The following is a 25,619-nucleotide window of genomic DNA, read 5'->3' as shown; positions in this document are numbered from 1 at the left end:
TCTGCCACCTACCACATCATTTCTCAGGGTCCAACATGCTAACCCGGAGCTCCAGCTTCCAAGGACCCTAATGTTTGGGAAATTCAGCCACTGTACAAGGAGCGGAGGCATTCTGGGGACAGCAGTTATGGCAAAGCGGGGAATAAAAAAAAGCATCTTTCAGAGGATGACCCTTATCCCACCAACAGAGTGTTTGGAGCACCTGAGGAAAGAAGCCAGAAAGGGCACGCGTAGAGAGACCTGTCGCTAATCCTGCAAAGGTAAGCTGAAGGGAAAAAAAGGGATACAGGTTTTGGAGACAAATCAGCCTACTTGTTTTAGAGAAGTTCTGTACTGAAGGCTCCTGAGGAGTTACCAGACAGTCTCCTTCCTATCTTGAAAATCCAACAAACCTGTCAAAAACCCCTCTTCTGAAAGAAAGTTTTGGGCTTACAACAAGGTGAGGGCTCTTTCAATACAGGAGTTTACCTGGGCAGGCTGAAGGTAACCATGCAGCTAGCAGCACCTGAAATTGCAGGCCACTGTACATGCAGGGGATCCCTGCAGAGCAATTATGCTGAGATTGGCCCTTTGAAACTAGTCCTACAGCAGCAAGCAGGCAGCATGCCCTGGCCAGCAGGCACCAAGCCCACAGACGATATTTGCGTAAAGGCTCAGCCAGTTGTGGAGAGGTCCAAAAGGTTTCTGAAATGGGGGCAGCACGTCATCATGCAGAAACACGCAGAAACCTGGGCATCTGATGCAACTCTTCCCCTCCCAAGGAACAGTGGGAGAAGAAGCTGTTCCTTTTATACCACCAGGCAACTTCCTTTGTGGACAACCCCAAGAGGAATGAGTTTGCCTCCTTTGAGAAGACTGGAGAGGTAAGGTGGCCAGGAAGGCAATAGTGTGGCAGGGGTTTGAATTAAATGCAGAATGGCTATCAGGATCCAGAAAATGGATGAAATGCACTGGGAGGATGGGCAACAGCCAAGAGGAGGAGAACAGGGGGGTGAGGGAAGACCCTCTTACCTAAAGGGTGTGCCTAACAGCAGCTCTGTCAGAGCAGCCTTTTAGCTTGTGGGCTACAAGAGAAAGAATCTTGCCCTCCTGACAAGCTCTCTGGAGAACAGTGGGTTTAGAAAGCAACTGCCAATCCCTCTGGGACAATCCTGTCGTAAATCTGCCTTCTGAGGACATAGCGAGAAAAAAACATGACACTGTTTCAAGAAGAGGGAGATGCCTGCAAGGCCATCTGCACAGAGAAAGGACACTGCTGAGGAGTGGCAAGTACTCGCACCGAAGCCAGCGTCAAGGTGTCAGCACCCACTGTTGGCCCTTCATGGAGTTCTGCACAAAGGAGCATGTGAGGTAAAAGAGGACTGGAGTCTCTTGAGGACAAGGCAGGGCAACCTTCAGGTTCAGCTGCGAGAGGCTAAGTTCACCCCTAGAGCTTGTAGCTTCACAGTCAGAAAAGCCTGTGTTGGTTCCCGGTAAAACTCATCCCGTGGCTAAGTTTGATGAGCAGGAATCACAAATGTCTCCATGCAGGTGATGCAGGTGAAAAGGGAAAAAAAGTTACCTGAAGGCATTTTTATGCTTGCCACTTTAAGAACCTAGGACTAAACAGATGCTGTTGTCTCTGAATATTCTGTAGCTTATCGTTTCAAATCCATGCTTTGCTTTACTCGTATGGCAAACGCGCTCGGCTCCAGTTCTGAAAATAAGTCAAACGGGTAAGAACTGAGTTTACCAAAAGTCACAAAAAGGAAGCAATCTTGTAAATGGCTGCTCAAGTATTTCATTAGAAAGCAGGGTTTTAGTACCTCCCTCTAAGCCAACAAGACAGGTACCCTTAATCTGTATTTGTACTCACGTTTCAAAGTCTCATCTAAAAAATGACAATAGGCACTCACTCCAGTATTAGGCTTTCTGCTTTTCTAGGAAGCCCAACAAGCAGTTAAAGAGAAAAACAGCGTGACGTGACAGGGAAAGGGGCATGAGCAGCAAGGTGAGAAAGCTTGCAAATCCTACAAGATTACTGACACAGGGAGAAGGGCAGGTAGCAAAGAACCATAGAAAGGTCTTACAAGACTCGGTCGTGGAGCAATAAAATGGCAGAGAGGTACAAAGTGGCGCACGTGGGGAAAAACAGTCCTGGCTTCACACACAAAGGCTCTAGAGCTTCTCAGCTGAACGCTTGAAGCAAAATTTCAAACTACCGTCAGTAAAACCAGCCTCTTTTCCCACTGAAGCACGAAATCCACGCGCGGCAGTGAAACAGGGGCGCTTTTTACAGCTCCCATTACTCGATGCTCAGCCCGTGCAAGCGCAGTAGCCCCTCGGAAGTGACCGCTTTCACGGTCAGTGAAAGAAGGCAGGAAAAGAGCAGCCCCCCCCGTCCGAATTTAGGGTCTCCTAGGAACTCACTGCTACCGGCAGGCACCAAACCGCAGGCTGTAGCTTCAACACGCTCACCTGCCGATTTTAAGTCCGTACACACGCCTGCCTGCATGAAGAAACCTGGTTTCAGGCGACCGACAGGTACCTGCTTTCGAGGACGTCCTCCTTTCTCCCGGCCTAGGGAAGGAAGCAGGAGAGCCAACGGGACGCGACTGCTCTGGAAACGCCGCTGCCGACCTCCCTGAAGCTTGACAGGCCTCTTGCCCCGGGGGCTGCCAAGAACGCCCGGGCAGGACTGCGTCGCAGCCCGCCACCGACGCCAGGCTGTGAGGGAGGGACGGACACCCCCGCCGGCTGCGGGTCCCCGCGGGGACAGCCGGCAGAAACCCCTTTCTCTCCACAGCCGCACGTCTCCGCGGTGCCCGCCGGCCTCCGCCGGACAGCCACCAGCGGCAGGCAGTCCCCTGCTGCCCCCGCAGCCCCGGGGGCGGCAGGGAGGGGCCGGGGCTGGCCGGGCCTGCGGGGGGAAGGCCGGGTCCCGGCGCCCCGGCCTGCCGCGAGGGGAGATGCCGCCACCGCCGCCGCCGCCTCAGCCCCGCTGCCGGCCTGCGAGGCCCCCGGGCAGCCCCGGCGCTGGCGACCGCCGGGCAGCCCACCGCTCCACGGACGGGGAGGAGCCCCCGCCACGGCCACCGGCCCCGCCGCGCCCGCCGCCCGCCCTTGCCTCAGGCGGGGCCGGGCCGGGGCTGCGGCCGGAGCGGAGCCGAGGGCAGCCGAGCCCAAACGAGATGAGCCGAACCGAGCCGAGCGGAGCCGAGGGGAGGCGAGCGCCGCCGCAACGACATGAGCCGAACCGAGCCGAGGGGAGCCGAGGGGAGGCGAGCGCCGCCGAAACGACATGAGCCGAACCGAGCCGAGGGGAGCCGAGCCCAGCCGAGATGAGCCGAACCGAGCCGAGCGGAGCCGAGGGGAGGCGAGCGCCGCCGCAACGACATGAGCCGAACCGAGCCGAGGGGAGCCGAGGGGAGGCGAGCGCCGCCGAAACGACATGAGCCGAACCGAGCCGAGGGGAGCCGAGCCCAGCCGAGATGAGCCGAACCGAGCCGAGCGGAGCCGAGGGGAGGCGAGCGCCGCCGCAACGACATGAGCCGAACCGAGCCGAGGGAAGCCGAGGGGAGGCGAGCGCCGCCGAAACGACATGAGCCGAAACGAGCCGAGGGGAGCCGAGGGGAGGCGAGCGCCGCCGAAACGACATGAGCCGAACCGAGCCGAGGGAAGCCGAGGGGAGGCGAGCGCCGCCGAAACGACATGAGCCGAACCGAGCCGAGGGAAGCCGAGGGGAGGCGAGCGCCGCCGAAACGACATGAGCCGAACCGAGCCGAGGGGAGCCGAGCCCAGCCGAGATGAGCCGAGCCCAGCCCAGCCGAGGGGAGCCGAGCCCAGCCCAGCCGAAGGGAGCCGAGCCCAGCCCAGCCGAAGGGAGCCGAGCCCAGCCCAGCCGAAGGGAGCCGAGCCCAGCCCAGCCGAGGGGAGCCGAGCCCAGCCCAGCCGAGGGGAGCCGAGCCCAGCCCAGCCGAGGGGAGCCGAGCCCAGCCCAGCCGAGGGGAGCCGAGCCCAGCCCAGCCGAAGGGAGCCGAGCCCAGCCCAGCCGAAGGGAGCCGAGCCCAGCCCAGCCGAAGGGAGCCGAGCCCAGCCCAGCCGAAGGGAGCCGAGCCCAGCCCAGCCGAAGGGAGCCGAGCCCAGCCCAGCCGAAGGGAGCCGAGCCCAGCCCAGCCGAAGGGAGCCGAGCCCAGCCCAGCCGAAGGGAGCCGAGCCCAGCCCAGCCGAAGGGAGCCGAGCCCAGCCCAGCCGAGATGAGCCGAGCCCAGCCCAGCCGAAGGGAGCCGAGCCCAGCCCAGCCGAGGGGAGCCGAGCCCAGCCCAGCCGAGGGGAGCCGAGCCCGGCCGAGGGGAGCCGAGCCCAGCCCAGCCGAGGGGAGCCGAGCCCAGCCCAGCCGAGGGGAGCCGAGCCCAGCCCAGCCGAAGGGAGCCGAGCCCAGCCGAAGGGAGCCGAGCCCAGCCCAGCCGAGATGAGCCGAGCCCAGCCCAGCCGAAGGGAGCCGAGCCCAGCCCAGCCGAAGGGAGCCGAGCCCAGCCCAGCCGAGATGAGCCGAGCCCAGCCCAGCCGAAGGGAGCCGAGCCCAGCCCAGCCGAGATGAGCCGAGCCCAGCCCAGCCGAGGGGAGCCGAGCCCAGCGCAGCCGAAGGGAGCCGAGCCCAGCGCAGCCGAAGGGAGCCGAGCCCAGCCGAGATGAGCCGAGCCGAGCCCAGCCGAAGGGAGCCGAGCCCAGCCCAGCCGAAGGGAGCCGAGCCCAGCCGAGATGAGCCGAGCCGAGCCCAGCCGAGATGAGCCGAGCCCAGCCCAGCCGAAGGGAGCCGAGCCCAGCCCAGCCGAAGGGAGCCGAGCCCAGCCCAGCCGAAGGGAGCCGAGCCCAGCCCAGCCGAAGGGAGCCGAGCCCAGCCCAGCCGAAGGGAGCCGAGCCCAGCCCAGCCGAGGGGAGCCGAGCCCAGCCCAGCCGAAGGGAGCCGAGCCCAGCCGAGATGAGCCGAGCCCAGCCCAGCCGAAGGGAGCCGAGCCCAGTCGAAGGGAGCCGAACCCAGCCGAGGGGAGCCGAGCCCAGCCCAGCCGAAGGGAGCCGAGCCCAGCCGAGATGAGCCGAGCCGAGCCCAGCCGAATGGAGCCGAGCCCACCCCAGCCGAAGGGAGCCGAGCCCAGCCGAGATGAGCCGAGCCCACCCCAGCCGAAGGGAGCCGAGCCGAGCCCAGCCGAAGGGAGCCGAGCCCAGCCCAGCCGAAGGGAGCCGAGCCCAGCCGAGATGAGCCGAGCCCAGCCCAGCCGAAGGGAGCCGAGCCCAGCCCAGCCGAGGGGAGCCGAGCCCAGCCCAGCCGAGGGGAGCCGAGCCCAGCCGAGATGAGCCGAGCCGAGCCCAGCCGAAGGGAGCCGAGCCCAGCCGAGGGGAGCCGAGCCCAGCCCAGCCGAGGGGAGCCGAGCCCAGCCCAGCCGAAGGGAGCCGAGCCCAGCCCAGCCGAGGGGAGCCGAGCCCAGCCGAAGGGAGCCGAGCCCAGCCCAGCCGAAGGGAGCCGAGCCCAGCCCAGCCGAGATGAGCCGAGCCCAGCCCAGCCGAAGGGAGCCGAGCCCAGCCCAGCCGAAGGGAGCCGAGCCCAGCCCAGCCGAGGGGAGCCGAGCCCAGCCCAGCCGAGGGGAGCCGAGCCCAGCCCAGCCGAGGGGAGCCGAGCCCAGCCCAGCCGAAGGGAGCCGAGCCCAGCCGAAGGGAGCCGAGCCCAGCCGAAGGGAGCCGAGCCCAGCCCAGCCGAAGGGAGCCGAGCCCAGCCCAGCCGAAGGGAGCCGAGCCCAGCCCAGCCGAAGGGAGCCGAGCCCAGCCCAGCCGAAGGGAGCCGAGCCCAGCCCAGCCGAAGGGAGCCCAGCCCAGCCGAAGGGAGCCGAGCCCAGCTGAAGGGAGCCGAGCCCAGCCCAGCCGAAGGGAGCCGAGCCCAGCCCAGCCGAAGGGAGCCGAGCCGAGCCCAGCCGAAGGGAGCCGAGCCCAGCCCAGCCGAAGGGAGCCCAGCCCAGCCGAAGGGAGCCGAGCCCAGCCCAGCCGAAGGGTGCCGAGCCCAGCCCAGCCGAGGGGAGCCGAGCCCAGCGCAGCCGAAGGGAGCCGAGCCCAGCCGAGATGAGCCGAGCCCAGCCCAGCCGAGGGGAGCCGAGCCCAGCCGAGATGAGCCGAGCCCAGCCCAGCCGAAGGGAGCCGAGCCCAGCCGAGATGAGCCGAGCCCGGCCCGGGCGCCCCCTCCCTCTGCTCCAGCTCCCCACGCTGCTCTGCACTGGCTGCTGCTGCTGCTGCTGCGCTGCAGAGGCAGCTGCATTTTGGGGCTTGGAGCGCTTTGGGTTCCCGCGTGAGCCCCAAGCATCAGAGGAGTTGGCCTGTACCTCGTGGCAGGTCTTGCAGCTGCTTTCAGGGGGGTCTGGGCTCTGCCCAGGCCTCTCGAGTCAACGTTGACTCTGGTGCCTAATGACGGTATGCTGGCAGTGGCCCTGGTAGCTCAGCCCTTTCTCTCCCCAGTTGCGATGATGTCAGCAGGTTTGCCTTTTCTTGGTCCAGGCACCCTTCACGCAAAGATTCCCAGAGATTTTTTCATCCCTCCCCTACACACACAGTGGGATTCCTGGAGGGCCACAGAAATGCAACAGCAGCAGCGTTAGGCTCTTCTGGGGTTTGGGGGAGGAAACACCCTCATAGATAGCTGTCTGGAGCCTTTCTGGCAGCCACCTTTTACCTCTCAAACAGACACAACCGAAAAGCTCCGATGGTCAGTGACCTAGCCGAGCGATGATCAAAAATGCCCCTTTTTACCCCACAAAAGCCTAACAGCGACGTTTGTAGGAAAAACTCCCGCGACACGGGAGTTCAGCCGAGACACGGGCCCGTCGGGAGGAAGAGAGACTTCCTTTGTATTGCCGGAGTCGGCCAGCCACTTCATCCACCGTTTGTCCCTCGCCTTTTTTCCAGGACATCACTGCCAATGAGTTGGCATACAACGCTGGTACGTGTTGTAGAAACTTCCGCCCCAGGGGTTGTGTGCATTGGACTTCATCTGGATCTGTGGGTGACTGCTCGTTATCCGGATCATTATAAATCACCTCCAGCACGGCTAATTCCCTCAGGTACTGGATACCTCTCTGCATGGTGGTCCACTTGCCTGGCTGACACGTAACGTCTTCCTTGAAGGGGTATTTTTCCTTCACGCCTGACGGAAGTCCCCTCCAGAGGCTGAGGGCTCGTGTCTTTTTCCCAAACGCCTTGTCAGTGGCCCCTTCCCTAGACAGGGATCTCACCTGCTTGCCTTCCCTACCCTCTAATTCCAAGCTACCGGCCCGTTACCCCAGCAGCGGAGCAGCCGGGTAAAAATGTGCTCACCCGGATGGCGGCCGAAATCCTTTCGCGTATCTTGCAGCTCACTCAGGGATAGGGATCGGGTGATTATCTCGGGTTCTGCCTCTTTCTCCTGTTCTCGTGATGGCCCTGGTTCACCTCCATCCCTCGCTAAGTTGAACCGATTTCTCCGTGTATTTCTTTTTCTGCATAGGGGCGACTGACACCGGCAGAGGTTGGTTCTCTGGTTCAGCTGCAGCGCCTGTCGCCGGGGTTGGTTGGGGTAGCTGCAGTGCTTGTCACGAGGGCTGGAATAGCTGCAGTGCCTGTCGGTCTGTTTTCCCTCCCTTCCTCCTGAGGGTGCTGCATAATATCGAGCAGTGGTTGGTAGATACTGGCCAGGGCCCAGCACAGTGCGGTAAGTTGTGCCGCTTTGGAACAGGCACCGCATTTTCCTTTCCAACATTCTGTCGCTTCACCAGGGTCCTGTAGCTGTTTGGGAGTGAAGTTCCAAACCATTGGAGGTGAGAAGTCCTCTAGATACCTGCCCGTTTTCTCCCACATGCCACGCCACCCATGACTATTCAGCCTTGGGGCAGATCTCTGCGTGGTATTCTTAAAAAACTTTTTTGGAGCCCTAAACAAGACCTGAAACACATTCGGGAGACATAGCAAGACGAGCATGCTGGCTTGAACACCCCAGGGATCTTCAAACTTCTCAAAAGCTGCTGTAATTAGCCTGAAGGAGGAAGGGGAGGTGAACGAGCGGGGAGAAAGTACCCCCCCCAACTTCCCCACAGATTGGGTGCGATTACCAACAAATTCCGAGAGAGGGCGCCCGAGGCACGGGAGTGACGTCGACGCCGCACGCAACTACCAGCTTAACCTCAGGACCCGTGACGTAATCATCTTGCGAGTCGACGTCACCCAGGACAGCAAAATGATAGTCCTGAGCCCGCGCCCAGAGGTGATAAACAGAGTGCATGTAAGAACTTGCACAACACCGCCACGGGAACAAATGAGCCAACACTGGGACCAGCGACTATTCAACTAATCTAAGAAATGCGTACAACAAATTCGTTTTAACACGCTCCGGCCAGATCTGTCGTTATCTCAACCCTTCGTGCCCCACGTTGGGCACCAAAAAGGACTGTTGTGGTTTCAGCCCAGCCGGCGACCAAGCACCACAAGGCTGCTCGCTCACTCCCCCGCCGCCACCATCTTTGTCCAGAAACAGGAACGAAGCCTCTCCCCGAGACTAACGTCCCGACGGTGCTCCACGAAATCTGGAGTCCCCTCGGACGCTGGCGGCAGCAAGCTAGGAAAATCCGAGTGCCAAAGCCCACGGAGTTTCTGCTCTCAGCTCCAGGAAAGATTCCTGTTCATCCGTAAGAGGGAAGCCAGCGTCACCCTTGCGCGGCGGGAAACAAGGCTTATCCGATCGACGCCGGAGCGCCGCGTGAAGCCAGAGCGCAAAGCTGGACAAAACCGGGGGGGCAGGGGGGAAAGCCCGGCCCGGCCCCTTGGGAACCCCGAGGGCCCCTGGGGAGCGCAAAGCCGGGCAGCTGCCCTTCCTCACGCTCCCGGCCAGCTCCTCCCTGGAAAAGCGGGCACCGGCCTCCTCAGCCATCCCGGGGGCCCGGCCGGGAAGACCCCCGCCAGGGACAGCCCCGGGCGGTGCTGCCCAGAGCCCACCCAGCCCCGCCGTCCTCCCCTCTGCGGCACCCACCCCTTCTCCCAAACGGAGCCCGAGGGGTCACGGCCCATGGGCCGAGACCAGCGGAGAGCCGCCAGGGAAACCGCCGCCTCCGTCCATCGCGCAGACGGGAGCCGCAGCAGCCGGAGAACGCTGGTGTACTGCATGCATAATTGTATCGTGCCGCTCCCAGGGCAAGCCCAGGCACCGCTTCGCGCGTGGGACGTGCCGCCCCGAGAGCGGGGCTAGCCCAGGGGCGGCGGGGACAGGCTGGCCAGCAGCGCCGAGCCCGAGGCAAAGTCTGCCGTGGGTGCAGCCGAGGGCTGGCGCGGCCGGAGTCCTGGCTGGCCCTCGGCGCCTCTGCAGAGCGCCGGAGCCACGAGAACCGGCTCGGTCCCTTTGCGTCGGTGTCCATGGAACTGACTCGGTCCCTTCGCGTCGGTGTCCTTGCCACCGGCTCGGTCCCTTCGCGTCGGTGTCCTTGCCACCGGCTCGGTCCCTTCGCGTCGGTGTCCTTGCCACCGGGGCAATCGCTGCCAGAGACGCGGGGCCCCCTGGGCCGCTCCCCGGCCCCTGGCAGTGTCCCTCTCCATATGCCCGCCCGCCCCTGCCATGGGCAGGAGGTCTCCGCGCCCGCGCTCCCCCCGGACGAGGACCTGCAGCGCCCGGCGCGCGGTGCCGAGGGGCCGGCTCCTGCCCACCATCACCTGCGGCTGGAGGAGCCGCACCGTGCCCGCAGGCAGCGCTGCCCGCCCTGCCCGCCCATGCCGCTGCGCCCGACCGCCTCCACCCAGCTCGGCTCGGCTCGGCTCGGTACGGCTCGGCGAAGCTCAGCTCCGCTTGGCAAAGCTCAGCTCGGCTCGGCTCGGTACGGCTCGGCAAAGCTCGGCTCCGCTCGGCAAAGCTCAGCTCGGCTCGGCTCGGTACGGCTCGGCAAAGCTCGGCTCCGCTCGGCAAAGCTCAGCTCGGCTCGGCTCGGTACGGCTCGGCAAAGCTCCGCTGGGCTTCGGCTCGGTACGGCTCGGCGAAGCTCGGCTCCGCTCGGCAAAGCTCAGCTCGGCTCGGCTCGGTACAGCTCGGCAAAGCTCGGCTCCACTCGGCAAAGCTCCGCTGGGCTTCGGCTCGGTACGGCTCGGCAAAGCTCGGCTCCGCTCGGCAAAGCTCAGCTCGGCTCGGCTCGGTACGGCTCGGCAAAGCTCCGCTGGGCTTCGGCTCGGTACGGCTCAGCAAAGCTCGGCTCCGCTCAGCAAAGCTCCGTTCGGCTTCGGCACTTTTTTAGGTAGCTCAGGTAGCTCAGGTTTTTGAGGTAGCTCGGTCCTGGGCTCCCAGACCTCGCCTGGGCTATGCTGTAGTTGGGCCTGTCTCCAGCCCTGTCTCTGGCCCCGTCTTCTGGGTGGACCTTGGACCCATGTTGTAGCCCTGCCTCCTGCTGCTCCGACTGGGTGGGCCCTGGACCTGGTTCATCCCCTGGCTGTGTCTGGGGCTGTCGATGGACCCCACTACCAGCACCCGGCCCTGCTGAGACCCTGTGGGACTGTGCCCTGATGGGTGAGGGCACAGCCCCGGTTCCCCTCACTGGCTTCCTCTCTGTTCTTTGTGAAGTTCAAACCCCTCATCTTGTTTTTCCTCACCACACGTCCCTATTCTCGGTTTTTCCTGCACCCTACCTTTCTTCTGTATTCTCCCCAGGATATACTTGCAGCTGCTTTGGTTTTTTTTTCAGGTTTGAATTATCTTTTTATGGCACCTTATCCTCCCATTTTTCCCCATTCGTGTCCAGTTGTCTTTTAAACCCCTTCTCAAAGCCCCGCTTATTTAATTTATCCTTTGCCAGGCCCAGCTGCTTTTCATTCTGAGGGTTGTTCTCCATGAGGCCTTTTGCGTTTAGGCTATAAAATCCAAAGACAAGAAAGCATCTTGCCACACTTGGTCATCTCTTACATAGTCCGCCCTAACCATGGCCTGAAAATTTCCAGCTTTTAATTAATTTTTTATGTTCCTGGAAAAAACCCCACTGCTACCTTCTGGAATTTCTTCACCTGCAATTAGTTTTCTGTGAGTGTGTCACTGTACCTAAAAACAGAGAGGCTGGCATTGATCTGATCTGTCTTACTGTTAAGAAATACTTGTTCCCAGTATGAAAAGAAGTATCTCTGCTCCTGATTTCTGACTCAAGACATTTCGTAGCCCACATGCTGCTCACCAAAGACGCATCAATCATCACACATCAGGCAGGAGTGACCTCCGCAGGTAGTTACGAATTCCCACACTGAGATATCGCTACGTGGTGTGAAGCGTATGGCTTGACCTGAAGATCTCTGCCACTCACAAAGCACGCCGGTCCTCCACGCATTTAGACCTACTGCTCTCATAAAATGCAGCATCTTGTGCCCTATCAGCATCATGTTGAAACTAGGCACGGTTATAGAAATGATAACTTTATACTGTTTTGTTAAAGTTAAGATTAAATAAAAGGCTAAAGGACTTAGATACAATAGTTTAAAAGGATAAATGCCAACCTCATGTTTAGTAGCTGTCTTAAGAAGGGACAGGCAACTTCCCCCTTAGCCCAGATATTACTCAGCCATTAAGAGAAGGACCAATGTCACTTATTATCCCTTGTCGAAGCAGTCTCCTGGAGGAGCAACCCGAATGTTTTGCTATGCTAGGATTAGGCTTGCCTGAGTAAGCACAACTCCACGTACTCCATGTGCCACTCAGAAAGGAGCTGTGATGAAGGACAGAGCCTACACACCACATGAACACATTCACATACATAAACGTACCCTGGGCTTTAGATTAAATTGAAACAGAGGGTTGAAGGATTCTTCTAGGGACTTCACTCTTCTTCCTGCCTAGCTCATTCATTTATATTGCAAGTTTAAGCTTGATTTCTTATACTCAGTTGAAAAGGGACTTTCTCAGAAAAAATGCCAACTAGGCAATATGTTATCAATTGTGCCTTATTCTCTACAGGAAATACAAAAGCTGAGTTCCTCTCGCACGTCCAGCACTTCCTAAAACGATCCACTCTACAGCTTAATTGGTGCCTTACTAGACATAATGCCTTATAACTCAGCTACCTTAATGAAAATAACTATATATACATATGTCCTTGTACATCTTAAAACTCAGCATGTTTCCTGTGTCACAGATACAATTATGCATACAGTACACCACATAAGCCTAATTGGAAATGGAGTGAAGATTGAGGTAAAATGACTGGATCCCATGGAAAAATTGAGGAAACCGATACTTCTCAAAGCCTTTGTATGCATTTGTGGCTTGAAACACCTCAGCTTTCTCTTAGGTGGCAAGGGATGCTGTCTCAACTTTATCAGGTGTTCTACATGGTATGGAGGAAGTACAAGAACAGATACTCCAAATACGGATGAATTCAGCATTTTTTAAATTTTATTTAATCAGTAATCAGGTAAACTTAATCTGACACCAAAAACCACATCTTGTCACACTTACTTTTGAAATACAGCATACCCAAACGAGGGAGGAAATTGTTTTAGTGTGATTTATAACAGTAACGAAGAGTTATTTTCTTTTTGGTAATGACATTGTGCAACACATTTTCTGTTTGGGGAGTAAGCTTCTGAAGTATTTTAATCTGCCTCATCTACCGCTACAGATTTCAGCAAAACTGCAAAATCCTCACAAGAATTAGCACTGTATATAAATCCAGTAATAATCCACAATCATCTCTCCATTTTGGTTGTATTTCTGCTGTAGATACTAGGCTTCTTCAAACTTCCACCAACCAGTGGAAATTTGCCAAATATATAACCCAGTGGGCCATTTAAAGGGATTTTGCTGTGAATTATGACTGCTACATTTGTGGGCAGCTTTCAGTACCAGAGACTGGAAAGGGAGAGGCAGAGTGTGAAGAGCAGGGGGCGCAGCTTTCACCCTGAGACCTTCCACATATTTGTTCATGATCTACAGAAAATGGATGAGCTGGACAGCATAAGCTCTCTGTGCACAGATGGAACGGCACTACTTAAAACCAGTCCTTGCTTTGGCAACTGGGGGAGACGTCAGTCCTGGCTCTTAAGCTGGCAGAGGCTGCCTGAAGCCTTGTTTAAGCTGGTGTCTGTACAATCAAGCTATTGTGGTTTACCTAGGTAGTGCGTGGCAGCTGAGCTGCAGCAACAGACTGTGCACGCTCTTTGCCCATGAGATGAAATGCATTAGCTTTAACTTCTTGCATCCAGACTACTTGCCAGATGGATTCCTAACAAACAGCAGAACTGAACTGCTGAATTACTTTACATATGCTTGGAAAGCCTGGGAAAAAAATAAACACGAAAGAAGTAACTAATGGGAACAGAGAGATGCATTTCTGAGTGCAACAGACTCCATCTTTATTTCAAAATATCTCTGTACATTACAATTCTATTTAAAAAAAAGAAGTCAAAAGTCAAAGCAGTTTCCCATGCTAAGTGAAATATCAGGTCTCATTTTTTAGATAATCAAAAAGAGAGGCTGTGTTTTCACTCAGCAGATCTCATGGCCTGTTCCTATCTGAGCATACTGCTCAATAGCAACATAGAATGTGTTAAATTAAAGCTCTTATTGTGCTCATCACCATGAAGCAGGATTTTTTTAAGAACCACTGTTAGAAGCAAACTGATCTTCCTTGCAAAGTCAGGTTGTCCCTTCTTCAGGTGGAGTTTGCTCTCAGGCAACCTGGCCATCCTGGGAACAACACCAGGTCAGCCTCCTACCTGCTGGTCCCCTCTTCTCTGACAAGAAGAAGCCATCCTGTGTATAACTAAGAACCCGATGATTTCCTTCCCATGGGTTGCACATTAAAATATCAAAGAACTCTGATTGTGGTCTTAGCCCATAGCTGAAACATTAGGAAGTTCGTTTCTGGAAATTCAAACACATTCCTTAGCTTGCATAACGTCTATATACAAACAAAAGGACGCTCAAGGCAGGCAAAGCTAAGAATGTGAGCAAGAAGTGGACCGTCTGTGGGCTGGTGTGTGGCCGCCTCTGTGGCTGCTAACACTCAATTCCAGCTGGACCTGTCAGCTCCTTCCTTGGAAGCATGCTGTCAGTGCAAATTGACAGGAATCCCTGGGATTCAAGCCTCAGAATGTATTCCCTTATGCAGCGCTAATTGTTCACAACAGGACAGATATCGCAGGAGAAGATGTTTGACTAATTGCATATCAAATTGCACCCAAGCCAAAAACCCGTCGCAGAGGAGGCAGTATGGAATTTCAGATAGGGTGAAATGGGATCACGTGTATGCATGAACTCAGCCACATGGGTTCTGCTTAAATTCTCACCGTAAATATTCAGCAGAATTTGCAAGGCCATAAGGCAGTGCTCTGCGTGAATGTGAATTGCATCCATAGCACGTATGGGACTGTGTCTTGTATAATTCATGAGAATAGCCACACGGGGTCATACCAAAGGTTCGTTCAGCTCAGCGTCCTGTCTCTGCATCTGAACAGTGAAAGATGTGTAGGAAAAAAGCATAAGAAATGCAACAAGCATAGCATGCTCCTTCCCCTGCTGTACCCTCTATACTGACAGTCACTGGTTCAGGGATTTCTGGAGGCTGTTCCTGCTTCCTAGAGCTTAATGGCCCATGAGAGACCTTCCTTCCCTGATTCTGTCTAATTGCTTCTTCAACCCATTCATACTTGTGCTATCCAAAACATCCTGTGGCAAGGAGGTGCACAATTTAATTATGTATTGTGCGCAGATGTTCTTCTTTTCATTTATTGTGATCCATAATTTCATGTGTTGCCTGCTAATTCCCGTGTATAAGAAAGAGCAAACAATCTTTCCTTACTCATTTTTGCAGTTTTCACTTCCTCCCGTAGATTGCTGCGTATTATTTGGAGAAAATGAAAACTCAAACTGACTCATCTCAGCTATTAAGGTGATAAGAGATCACATCTATTTGTTAACTTCCAGCTGTGTCTTTATAGTGGGTCTGTTCTGAAGTCCAGGTGCAAGAAATGGTCTCTCTGTAGTATTCAGGCTGTGAATACAAATGACAGCATGAACCTGCCTCCAGCTTTATTATCCATTGGGCTACTGGGATTTAGAAACTCTTTGCATCTTGTCTGGTTACTATGGCCATTCTCAAAGTCTGTTATTTCTATGCTTTGTGCCAGATATGTAAGTATAAGGCTATGCTTTGGGTTGCCCTCAAAGGTATACAGCATTTCAATGACAATCTCTCCATGTTCAGACACAGAGGTTTCAACAGACCCCCAGATGCAAAGACCAAAAAGAACCCCAAAACCATGGAAGAAAATCAACCCTGTCCCCCGCTTTCTCCTTGTCTTCACATGTAATATTGTGCAAAATGCTGCTATGAAGGTCTCCCTCTGCAACTGCTCCACCCATCACTGGATTCTCCATCTTATTCAAAGTCTCACATATATCTAGTCTCATTTTATCCCATGTACCCATCTCCTAATAGTGTACCAGGTGCATCCTTCTGCTTGCTTGTCATGGGCAACAGTCATTTTTTCTTTCTCAAGGGAAAGCTGTATTCATACATCAATTCTCCACCTTCATGCCAGAGACTCTCTCCCTTAATTCTTGTTTTCAAAGCCCCTCATACAAAATGCACAACTGGTATGGAATGCCAGAGAATCACAGCACCTGTGTTTTGTATTCAGCCAGCACTAGCTTGAGTGGATGTGCAAAAGCACAAGCCTAGACTTTGGAGGTCCCCAGCCCTCAGCACCCTCTTAGCTCTGTTTCTGCTACATACTTTTTCCCCCTTGCCATGTCTGACTATCACTGTTAAGTTCTTAAAGGCAGGAAAGGAGTGAAATTTACAGTGCTTTGTCTCCTATTGCCAGTGTCTGCGACAATTAACATGAAAATGCACCCTGTCAGTGGTTCACTTCAAGTGTGGAGCATTGCTGTTCCTCTCAAGGGGAAAGAACCTAGTGCAGTTCCCAAGAGCTTGGGTTTTTTAAGCCCCTTTTTAAAATTACATTTCCATAGACAACAGAATATTTAGTTGAGTTATTCTGTGCAAACTGAATCAAATCTTCCTGTCGTTGCTCTCTGTGATCAATAAGAGGTGCATCATTTGAGAGGAGTATTTACAGTGCCCAGTGTGGAAGTTTGGTTTATACCATCGGCGTGAGCGAGGGGGTTCTGAAGAAACTACCAGACAATCGGTATGCAAGGATGACAGCCACAGGGGACAACAAGCTGCAGGTGACCATGGTTGCATAAGGAGCTTCAGCCCTTCTTGGCCAACCTGCTGTACCTACATGTTGCCCTCTACCGGAGATAATGGCACGGCTCCAAGCATACGGCAGGCCTTAGCACAAGATGAGCATTAGCCAAAATCTGAGCAGGAGCTGGGTAACCAGTTGCAGCTCCACGGGTCCCTTCCAACCTCCACCCTCCTGTGCAACTCTGTGCCTTGCTTTCACTCCTGAAGCACCTGAACTCAGCCCTCGTGCCCACCAGCAAGGATGCTGGGACAAGGCACGATCCCAAACTCCTCCCCGAGGGGTCATCCCCAAACAGCAGCTCCCCGCTCCAGAGCAGCCGATGGCAGACATACTCAGAAGAGAGAAAATATCATTTTATTGAGAACATCAACTGCAGTGGGGGGTGGGCCCAGGACTCACAGGGGTTCAGCCAGTAACAGGAAAACGGCACCTACAAGGACAGAGTCAGAGAGCGCTGCTGAATGCACAGCGGCAGGAAGAGGCAGGGTTTGGTTGCCCTCTCTCTGGGGAACACCGTTGACGAGGAATTGCTCATAGCCCAGAAGAGAGCGAGCTACGGCTGGCATTGCCGAGGGGAGGGCTCTGGCGCCTTATCCCCACGGGGAATGCCCTTAGAGAGCTGTGCGCGCGCAGAGATGCACAGGGCCCCTGTGCCACGCAGCAGGGCTCGATGGGGAGCCCCTGGGGAGCGGCCACGGGGTTCTTGCCAGACCCTGCGCAGCAGCAGAGCCTGGTACACACCTGGGCTTCTTGACCTGCCGGACCTTCCTGCATCTTTTCCGTTTGCGATCCCCCAATACGTTTTCTCTCTTCCTCTTCTTTTTTTCTGCACAGCTTTCATCTCCCCAGGCCTGTTTCCTCCTTCGGTTCCTTCTCTTTTCCTTGTCCCGAGGAGAGCCTGCAAACCTTTCCATCCCACAGTGTGCTTAGATAGGTAAGGCCACGATCCAGCGGAGACAGTTCTGATTTTAACCCAAAGTGACTCGTTTTACCTTCTTTCCTCTGAAAGGCTGCCCAGTTGTTGCGGGCGTAGCAGGGGCTCTGCCGTGCTCTCGAGGGTGGCTGGAGGCAAAGCTGGAGGTGCCTAAACCAGAATTGTTGGAGTTCAGGGGTGGCAAGGGACGGCCTGGAGTAGTAAGGGACTGCTTGCCAAATTACCACCTTAGCTCTCTGGGGAAGATGCTGCTTTGCATCATCCATCCACATTTTGCACAGTCCACCTGCCCCAAAACAGACTTGATGAAACTGTGATGAAGTAGGATCCGAGCAAAAGCCCTCTCAAGTTGACAGCTACTCCCCGCTGTCTTTTTGTAGGTATTTGGTTGGATTAAGCACATGCTTAATGCATTTGAGAAAGGACCTTTCCAGTTTTCCATACAACGTATGATTCCGTGGGGGAGGAGGAGGAACCCCAAACACACAAGCCATCGGCTGGCCGGAGGAGGCCCAGCAGCTACTTGGCCTCCTCAGAAACTACCCTCCTACCCGAGAGACACTGTCACGGTGCTTGTGGAGCAGAGCTGACATACCTCTGTCGTTTTGGACTCCGCCACCATGTCTCCCCCAGCTCCTTTGAGGACACCCAGAGAGGGGGATGCATGCAGAATGGCTTCTGCCTGGTGGCCCTGGTCTCCTCTGCCTGCAGGGCCACTTTGCTCTTCCAAAGGCAGGTCTAGAAAGCAAAACCATGTGCAGCAGTGACGCCTTGGAAGTAGCACACCTAAAGCAAAACCCACCCCAAGCCCTACACCGGTTTTCTTCTTGACGTTGAGGTTTCTGGTATCCCGAGCCCCAGCCTGGGACAGCCCTCAGTTCCTCCTCATACCTGTGGCTCCGTCCGTGGGGGCTGGCGACTCCCCAGCTGATGGACAGGAGCGGCCAGCCACCTCCTCCCCAACAATGTCGCCGCAATTTTCAATCATAAACAGCGCCAGCGTGTTCACCTGCACACATCAAACCCTTGCTCTCAACCCAGCTGCCTGAAGTTGTCCCAAGCAGCCTTTCCCACTCCCGACCCTTGCCTCTGCACAGATGGCTGTGGCTGCGGGGCTGCCTTTGCAGGCAGCCACCCCACCGGCATTTGCTCAAGGGAGGAGGCAGCCAGGGACCTCTGAGCAGCCAAGCTCGGATAGGCCGGCAAGGCTGCAGCCGGCTTGCCAACACAGCGCACCTTCTCGGTCACCTCCAGCATGGCCTGGAGCGGGAGCAGGTCCTCGTCGGGTGGGCTCAGCAGGTTTGGCCCAAGGCAGATGGCCAGGTTGCTGCAGCTCATCCTGCTGGTGGCTGCGTTGCGGCCGATGTGCTGGAGGAGGGACAGCAGCCGCTTGAGGAGGAAGAGGTTGGCTGCAGGCAACTTCTCGGCCACCCTGAGGGAACAGGGACACTAGGTTGACAAAGCAGATTTTGCCCAGGCCTGTTGTCCAAGGCAGGGGGGAGCCAGCGGCTGAGTTGCCCAGCTTTCCAGGTGCTCTCAGCCAGCGGCCAGGGCTCCTGCTCAACAGGCAGGCTGCTGCCCACACTTACGCTTTCAGCTCGGAGACCTTCTCCTCCTTGCTGGTCCTCTCCATGGCTGCCATCCAGTCCTCATAGAGGTGGGTCACCAGCAGCTTGTCGGGGATGCTTCGGAGGAAGTCCTGCAATGCCAAGGGCTCTGGGTGAGCCTTTGAAGTTTCCAGGCCGGCCAGGAGCTCCTCCAGCCGCAGGTCAGAAGCGCTCACCTTCAAGACGGCGGCCAGCAGGAGTGCAGGCTGGTTGCCCAGGTCGACATCGGCGTCGCGGTCCAGGGCCTCCCGCAGCTCCCGAAGTTCCGTCCCGCTGGCAGCTTTGCGGAATATCCCCTCCGTCGACGGTCCTTCCTGGCGCAGGACAGCCAGCAGCTCCTGCAGGAGAGGCAGGAGGACAGTTGCTTGGCCGAGGAGCTGCCTTCCGACAGCGGTGGCCAGAGCACTGCCCCAGAGCGGGCTCCTTGCTGGGGGTGAAGAGCCCAAGCCGCCATCCCCGGAGCTCCTGGGGACACCCGTGTCCCCTGTGGAGCAGCCGGAGGGAGGGCTCCTACCGCCTCTAGGGAGCATCTGGAGGGCTGGGGACCCCCCCGGCCAGGCTGGCTTACCTGGATGGGCCGGGGCAGGGAGCCGTCCTCCCCGCAGAGGGCTGCCAGGGGCTGGCCAAAGAGCGCCCTGCTGCAGCCAGAGCCCACCTGCCCTGGCGCCTGGGCAGCGGCCGGGGTCCTCCGATGAGCAAAGGGCCAGGGCAGCCCCCTCCTCTTCCTCCTCCTGCTGCTGCTCCCTCCTGCTGCAAAGGAAAGCCGAGCAAGAGCCCGTCAACGGAGACCGCCGGGCCAGCGCTCCCGGGGCCTGCCCTGCCCGCAGCGTGGTGCTGAGCGGTGCAGCAGGACGGGCAGGGAGCCAGCAGCTGGACCTCCGAGCTCCGGCTCAGCAGCTCCAGTTGGGAGGCTCCTGAGAGCCGGCACGCCACCAGGAGAGGAGAGCCTGGCCCAGCCCTCGCCCTGTCCTCCTCCAAGCTGTGGGCAGCAGCAGAGGCTCCGTGTCCCCGCAGAACCACGTCCAGCGGCCGCTGCCCAGCGGGTGTCCGTCCTTCCTTCCTCCTGGAGGTGACATCCTGCCTCGGGCTGCCCAACCTGCATGGCGACACTCGAGGGACAAGTGAGCACAGCTCCAGCGCTTGCAGGAGCTTACCGTTCTTCCCGAAACTCACCCGGTGCGTGGCAAAGTCCCCCTCCGCTGCTCGGCGGGACCGTCGGAGGCCCTTGCTTGGGACCAGCCTGCAAGAACCAGGCTGCGCTCAGAGAGCAGCCCCGCGGCGCAAAGGGCCGCCGGCGAGCTGCCAGCCGGCACCGGCAGCCTGAGCGTGGCAGAGCCGGGACCCTCTGCCCTCCCGGGCTCTCTGCCCCGCGGGGCAGGTTTCCCCCCAGCACCGCCGGCCAGGATGTGCCGGCATTCCCGGCGGCTCCCCAACCCTCTCCGCTCCCCGAGCGGCACCACCCTTCCCTCCATCCCTCACCCCACTGGCCGCACGTGCCGGCACAGCCAGAGGCGGGCGAAAGGCAGCCCTTCTCACCTCGGCCTGGCCCTCCATCAGCCTCTCCAGGCTCCCGGCGCTTAATGTCCTCCACTGGGCAAGAGAGAAGGAGCGGAGGCAGGTGAGCAGCGATGCCTCTGCCGCTCGCTCGGCTGGAGGACCAGGGCTCAGGGGCAGAGCCCAGACCGGGCAGGCACTCACGGTGTGGCGGCGGCCCAGCTCCTTCTCCAGGAGCCTGATGGACGGGACAGGCGTCACCCGGGCTCTTTTGGCTCCTTCTGGTATCCTGTGCACCGGGAAGGGACAGGGAGAGAGCTGGCTGAGCCCCAAGCTGCCTCTTCTCCCTCCTGCGGCAGCTCTGCCCGAGCGAGAGCTGCCGGCAGCCACGGGGGCACCTCTCCCCAGCTGAGGAGCTGCGTTCCCCCGTCCAGCTGCACCTGCAGCATCCCCGCGGCTTACCCCAGGAGCGTGCCCACCCACAGCTCCTTCAGCGCCCGGGAGCTGCAGAAAGAGAGGAGAACCAGCGTCAGGCCCTGCAGGCCCTGCTGCTCCCAGCCCGTGGGCAGAGGCGGGTGCCTGCGCAGCCCTGCCCCGTGGGGAAGGACGCCGGAGCGGGACGAAGCCCCGTGGGGCAGGACAGAGGCGCTGCCCGAGCCCTGGCTCCTCATGTCCTGCCAGAGCAGCTGCTTTCGCCCTCCCCTTCTGGGGACCCAAAGGGGATGCGGGACCTGCCCATGCCCCCATCCCTCCCTGCCGGCGTGCTGCTCGCTCCTTGCCCAGGCTCTGCACGCAGGGCAGAGGCCGTTCTCACGATGGTGCGGGTGTGCTTGGGAACGTCTCCCGCCTGGCCGTGGCACTCACCCGAAAGTGGCGACGCAGGAGCCGCTGGGCCAGACGAGGAGGATGGAGGTCCTGTCCTCATCGCCGCCTTCCTCCTCTTCCTCGTCCCCCGCCGCCTCCTTTCCGCCGCTCAGCACCCACAGCTGGTCCAGGGCCAGGTGGAGCTGTGGGCGCAGGCTGGTGCCGCGTCTGCAGAGAGCAGACAGGAGAGGCAGGCGGTGAGCTGGGGGTGTCCTCCTCGGGGTCCCCCCGGGCAGAGCCCAGTCCCCCACCTGCCCTTGGGACGGATGGACGGACAGCTGTATTGGTTTTATGTGGCAAGGTTTTGGTAGCGGGGGGGGTTACAGGGGTGGCTTCTGTAAGAAGCTGCTGGAAGCTTCCCCTGTGTTCGAGAGAGAGCGAGCCCATACCAGTCGGCTCTGAGACGGACCCGCCGCCGGCCAAGGCCGAGCCAATCAGTGATAGTGGTAACGCCTCTGTGATAACATTTTTAAGAAGGAAAAAAAGTTGGGAGAGTGAGAAACAGCCGCGGGAGAGAGGAGTGAGAACATGTAAGAGAAACAAGCCTGCGGACACCAAGGTCAGTGAAGAAGGAGGGGGAGGAGATGCTCCAGGCGCCGGAGCGGAGATTCCCCTGCAGCCCGTGGTGAAGACCCTGGTGAGGCAGGCTGTCCCCCTGCAGTCCAGGGAGGTCCACGGTGGAGCAGATCTCCACCTGCAGCCCGTGGAGGACCCCACGCCGGAGCAGGTGGGTTCCCGAAGGAGGCTGTGACCCCGTGGGAACCCCGCGCTGGAGCAGGTTCCTGGCAGGACCTGCGGATCTGCGGAGAGAGGAGCCCGTGGAGCAGGTTTTCTGGCAGGACTTGTGACCCCGTGGGGGACCCGCGCTGGAGCAGTCTGCTCCTGAAGGACTGCACACCGTGGAAAGGACCCATGCTGGAGCAGTTCGTGAAGAACTGCAGCCCGTGGGAATGGCCCACGTTGGAGAAGTTCGTGGAGGACTGACCCCGTGGGTGGGACCCCACGCTGGAGCGGGGGAAGAGTGTGATCAGCCCTCACCCTGAGGAGGTGAAGCGGCAGAAAATAACGTGTGATGACCATAAACCCCATCCCTGTCCCCCTTGTGCCGCTGGGGGGGTTTGGTGGAGAAATCCGGGAGTGAAGTTGTGCCCGGGAAGAAGGGAGGGGTGGTGGGAAGGTGTTCTGAGATTTCGTTTTATTCTCTCATTACCTTACTCTGGCTGATCTGTAATAAATTGAGCTAATTTTCCCTAAGCTGAGTCTGTTTTGCCCGTGACGGTAATTAGTGAATGATCTCTCCTGTCCTTATCTCAACCCGCAAGTTTTTGTTATATTTTTCTCTCCCCTGTCCAGCTGAGGATGGGGGAGTGATAGAACGGCTCTGGTGGGCACCTGGCGTTTAGCCAGGGTCAACCCATCACAACAGCGATGGGCGCCTCCAGCACCCACCAAGGTGCCGGGGCCTGGGGCTGGTGCCGGGGTGTCCCTGCCCCGGGGCCAGGGCCAGGGCTGGGGGAAAGGCAGCTGGGCTCTGAGGGTCTTACTGCAACTTGGCGATCACCAGTTCCTCCTGGAGGAGGAGAAGGCGTCTCTCGCTCCTCTTGCGGCCCCGGGTCAGCCGCACGTCCGCGCTCAGCACCGCCTCGGCGTCGGCGAGAGCCTCCCTGCAGAGCAGAGAGCGGCGGGCATGAGAAAGGCCGCTGCCACCGCGGGTCCCGGCCGTGCCCCCGAGGCACAGGGAGAGCTCACCTGGAGCCGCAGCAGCAGTTGGCCTGGCCCATCCTGCCCGGGAGAGGAGGACCCTTGCCGTGGACCGAGGACGCGGGCCAGTCGGCGACAGCGGGGATGGGAGGCAAGGTGCCGGTGCCGGCGAGGTGCTGCTTGGCCAGATCCTGCCTCCTCCCAGCGCTCCTCTGTGCCAGCACAGCTCCGTGCTGCTGTCTCTGGTGGCTGTGGGCTCCAACTGACCAACATTCCGAGCCCAACGACCAACATTCTGAGCCCAACGACCAACATTCTAAGCCCAACGACCAACATTCTGAGCCCAACGGAAAGTGGGAGGGGCACCCACCCAGTGGGTGAGAGTTCTCTCCAGTATGGCCGTCTCTGCCTGGCACTGGGGAGCCCCGGGCGGGCTGGACGGACCCAGCAGAGGGGAAGGACCGTCTCCCTCCACCTCTTGCCAACGCTTTGCCTCCTGCAGCCCAGGAGGCAGGGAGCCGCCTTTGCCCCAGGGGCACTTTTCTGGCTCGAAATCGCTCCACTTGGCGTCCACCATCACCCCAGGTGTCTGCACAGCTGCTTTCCAGCTGGGTGTCCCCCAGCATTTACTGGCGCAAGGGCTTCTTCGTCCCCAGGTCTCCAGGACTTTGCTCTTCCCCTTGGGGAACTACAGGAGGTTCCCGTCAGCCCCTTTCTCCAGCCGGTCAAGATCCCCCGGCTTGACAGCAGGACCCTCCGGCGCAGGAGCCTCTCCTCCCAGTTCTGTGCCACCTGCAAGCTGCCGGAGGGTCTGCTCTGCCCCATCTCCCAGACCAGGGAATGTGAACAGGTCCCGCGTGGTGCAGCGCAGTGGGGGCAAACATGCACTTTGATAGGCCATCACTTGTCACAGGAGGTTCAGAAATTTAGGGGAAAAATCCATATTGGTCTGGGTATTATTTACACAGTGCTTCCCCTTTGTATTCCTGCAAGCTATTACAAGGTGTTCAAAATGTCTCCTTTTTCATTTGAATGTCACAGCTCTTCACAGTGCTGATGTTGCATGTAACATTGGATTGGGTTGTACTCTCGCACAGAGCGTTAGGTAGTATGTAGCCTAGATTATTAGGGAGAAGATCGCAGATTACCGCATTAGTCGTGCAAACACCAATGACAGGAGGTTGCATCTAGCTCTTGAGCCAAAGGGTCAAAATCCAAGGTGTCTATTGATCTCAGTGGGCTATTGATCAGCAGATTGAACTCACCATGTTCAGAAAAGAAAAGGTACGTGAGAAAGGCCTATTCTGCCTTGACTGCTACAATGCGTGTTTTTGCAGGTATGAAGATAAATTACCTTCCATCTATCCATGCCCCTCCCGCCACCCCTTTCCAAAAAAGAAAGGACTAGAGAAAAAAGATTCAACTTGTAGAGCAATGGGGCTTGTAACAGCCAAGTAAATTTCCCTAGATCATTCCCATTCAATGAGCCACTTTGCCTGACATTTTGCCTCTACTTGGTACCAACAGAAGACTCGGTACCTGTGCCATGCTACAGGAGACGTAGAATTTCGTGCTGATCCAGAGCTTTCCACCTACAGCCAAAACCAGGGCGAAGCTTTCCTCCACCTCAACCGCTCCCTGGTGCCTCTTCCCCAGGGAAAGTCTTTCCTCTGTCACTCTGTGCTCATAGCTGGTCACAGGCAATGCAAGCCCCAAGCCTCAGCCACCATCCCAGGCCACCAACCCCCTTTAGCCATCAGCAAGATCTCAAACTCCTTTGCGGCTGCAGGAGAAGGGTTGTTAATAGAAATGGATGCACACGGCACAGTCTATTCCAGAATAGCCACAGCGGTTAAAAGCTTTCCGTGTCCTGGATTGGTGGTTTTCAGGACCAGCTCCTGGGTGCCGTTGCACGAGGCTAGCGATAGCTCTATTTCATGCAGGTAATTCAGGCTTAATCCTTTGTCCCCACAGGCCCAGCAGCACAGAAAGTCACCGTGGGCTGTGTTTGAGCAGCCTGCTCCACTGGACTTGTGGCAAACATCCGCATCCCTGCTCTTCTGTTGTCCACATAGGGTCCTGGTCAATACCACAAGCTGTTTTCCCTGGAAATGACCATCGTGGCTAAAGACAGACTCCTCCTTGTGGACTCTAGCCAAGCTGTGGCAACGTCTCTGGCACCCATGCTGTGCCAGCTTTCAACCCCCAAGAGACTGGAACTGAGGCGGGTCCAACAGGAAGAAAATCTGTAATTTTCACTGAAAGAGGGGAGCGACCACCGGCACTGAAGAGCCATTCATATCCTGCTGAAAGCCACAGGGAAATGCAATGTGTGGTGAGCTTAGGCAGGAATACTCCTGTCCAAGAAGCAGCACGCTTGGTTATTAAGGCTTTATCACACTTGGGTGATAAGGCTTTATCCTTGGCTTTCCCGCCGTGCTGACCGCTGTGGGGCTGTCCTTGGGAAGGGCACCAGAGCCGAGAAAGCCCCTGGGAGAGGGGCAGGGAGAAGCTCTTCTCCAGAGATTTGCCAGAAGCTCTCCAGAGCATCCCTTTTCCAGCCCATGAGATGCTCTGTGTGACAAGGGAAGGTGCCCGTCGGTCCAATGGATGAGGCCCTGCAGGGCTCCCATCAGGGTCCTTTGACCTACCCATCTTCCAGCCGCCACTCCAGGGGCTGGGGGTCTCACGAAGGGCAGGGCCCTGTCCCCCACCTGCCATTGGGACAGACATTGGTGCATCCAGCCATTAAAACCTGCCGAGGCCAGCTAACTAGGAAAAAGAGATGAGCCACA

The 25,619-nt window shown here is 57.9% G+C and overlaps 2 protein-coding genes across 2 annotated transcripts in view; both read right to left on the bottom strand.

Moving 5' to 3' along the window:
* Positions 1–25,619, bottom strand: part of LOC142027639 (membrane-anchored junction protein-like) — a 300,152-nt gene that overhangs the window by 2,720 nt on the left and 271,813 nt on the right. Inside the window, 1 exon segment of the mRNA XM_075021936.1 lies at positions 1,645–1,696. Coding sequence (XP_074878037.1) covers positions 1,645–1,696 — 52 coding nt within the window.
* Positions 17,036–18,798, bottom strand: LOC142027646 (T-cell activation Rho GTPase-activating protein-like). The gene is made up of 5 exons (XM_075021941.1): positions 18,748–18,798; positions 18,395–18,590; positions 18,050–18,167; positions 17,754–17,896; positions 17,036–17,308 (listed from the first exon to the last, which is right to left on the bottom strand). The coding sequence occupies exons 1-5, from the start codon at positions 18,789–18,791 to the stop codon at positions 17,213–17,215; spliced, it is 597 nt and encodes a 198-aa protein (XP_074878042.1). The 5' UTR covers positions 18,792–18,798; the 3' UTR covers positions 17,036–17,212.

The sequence above is a fragment of the Buteo buteo genome, unplaced genomic scaffold (assembly GCF_964188355.1).
Source record: "Buteo buteo unplaced genomic scaffold, bButBut1.hap1.1 HAP1_SCAFFOLD_45, whole genome shotgun sequence".
Classification (NCBI taxonomy): domain Eukaryota; kingdom Metazoa; phylum Chordata; class Aves; order Accipitriformes; family Accipitridae; genus Buteo; species Buteo buteo.
Note: the sequence above shows the minus strand (reverse complement) of the source record. Positions and strands in the feature narration are given on the sequence as shown.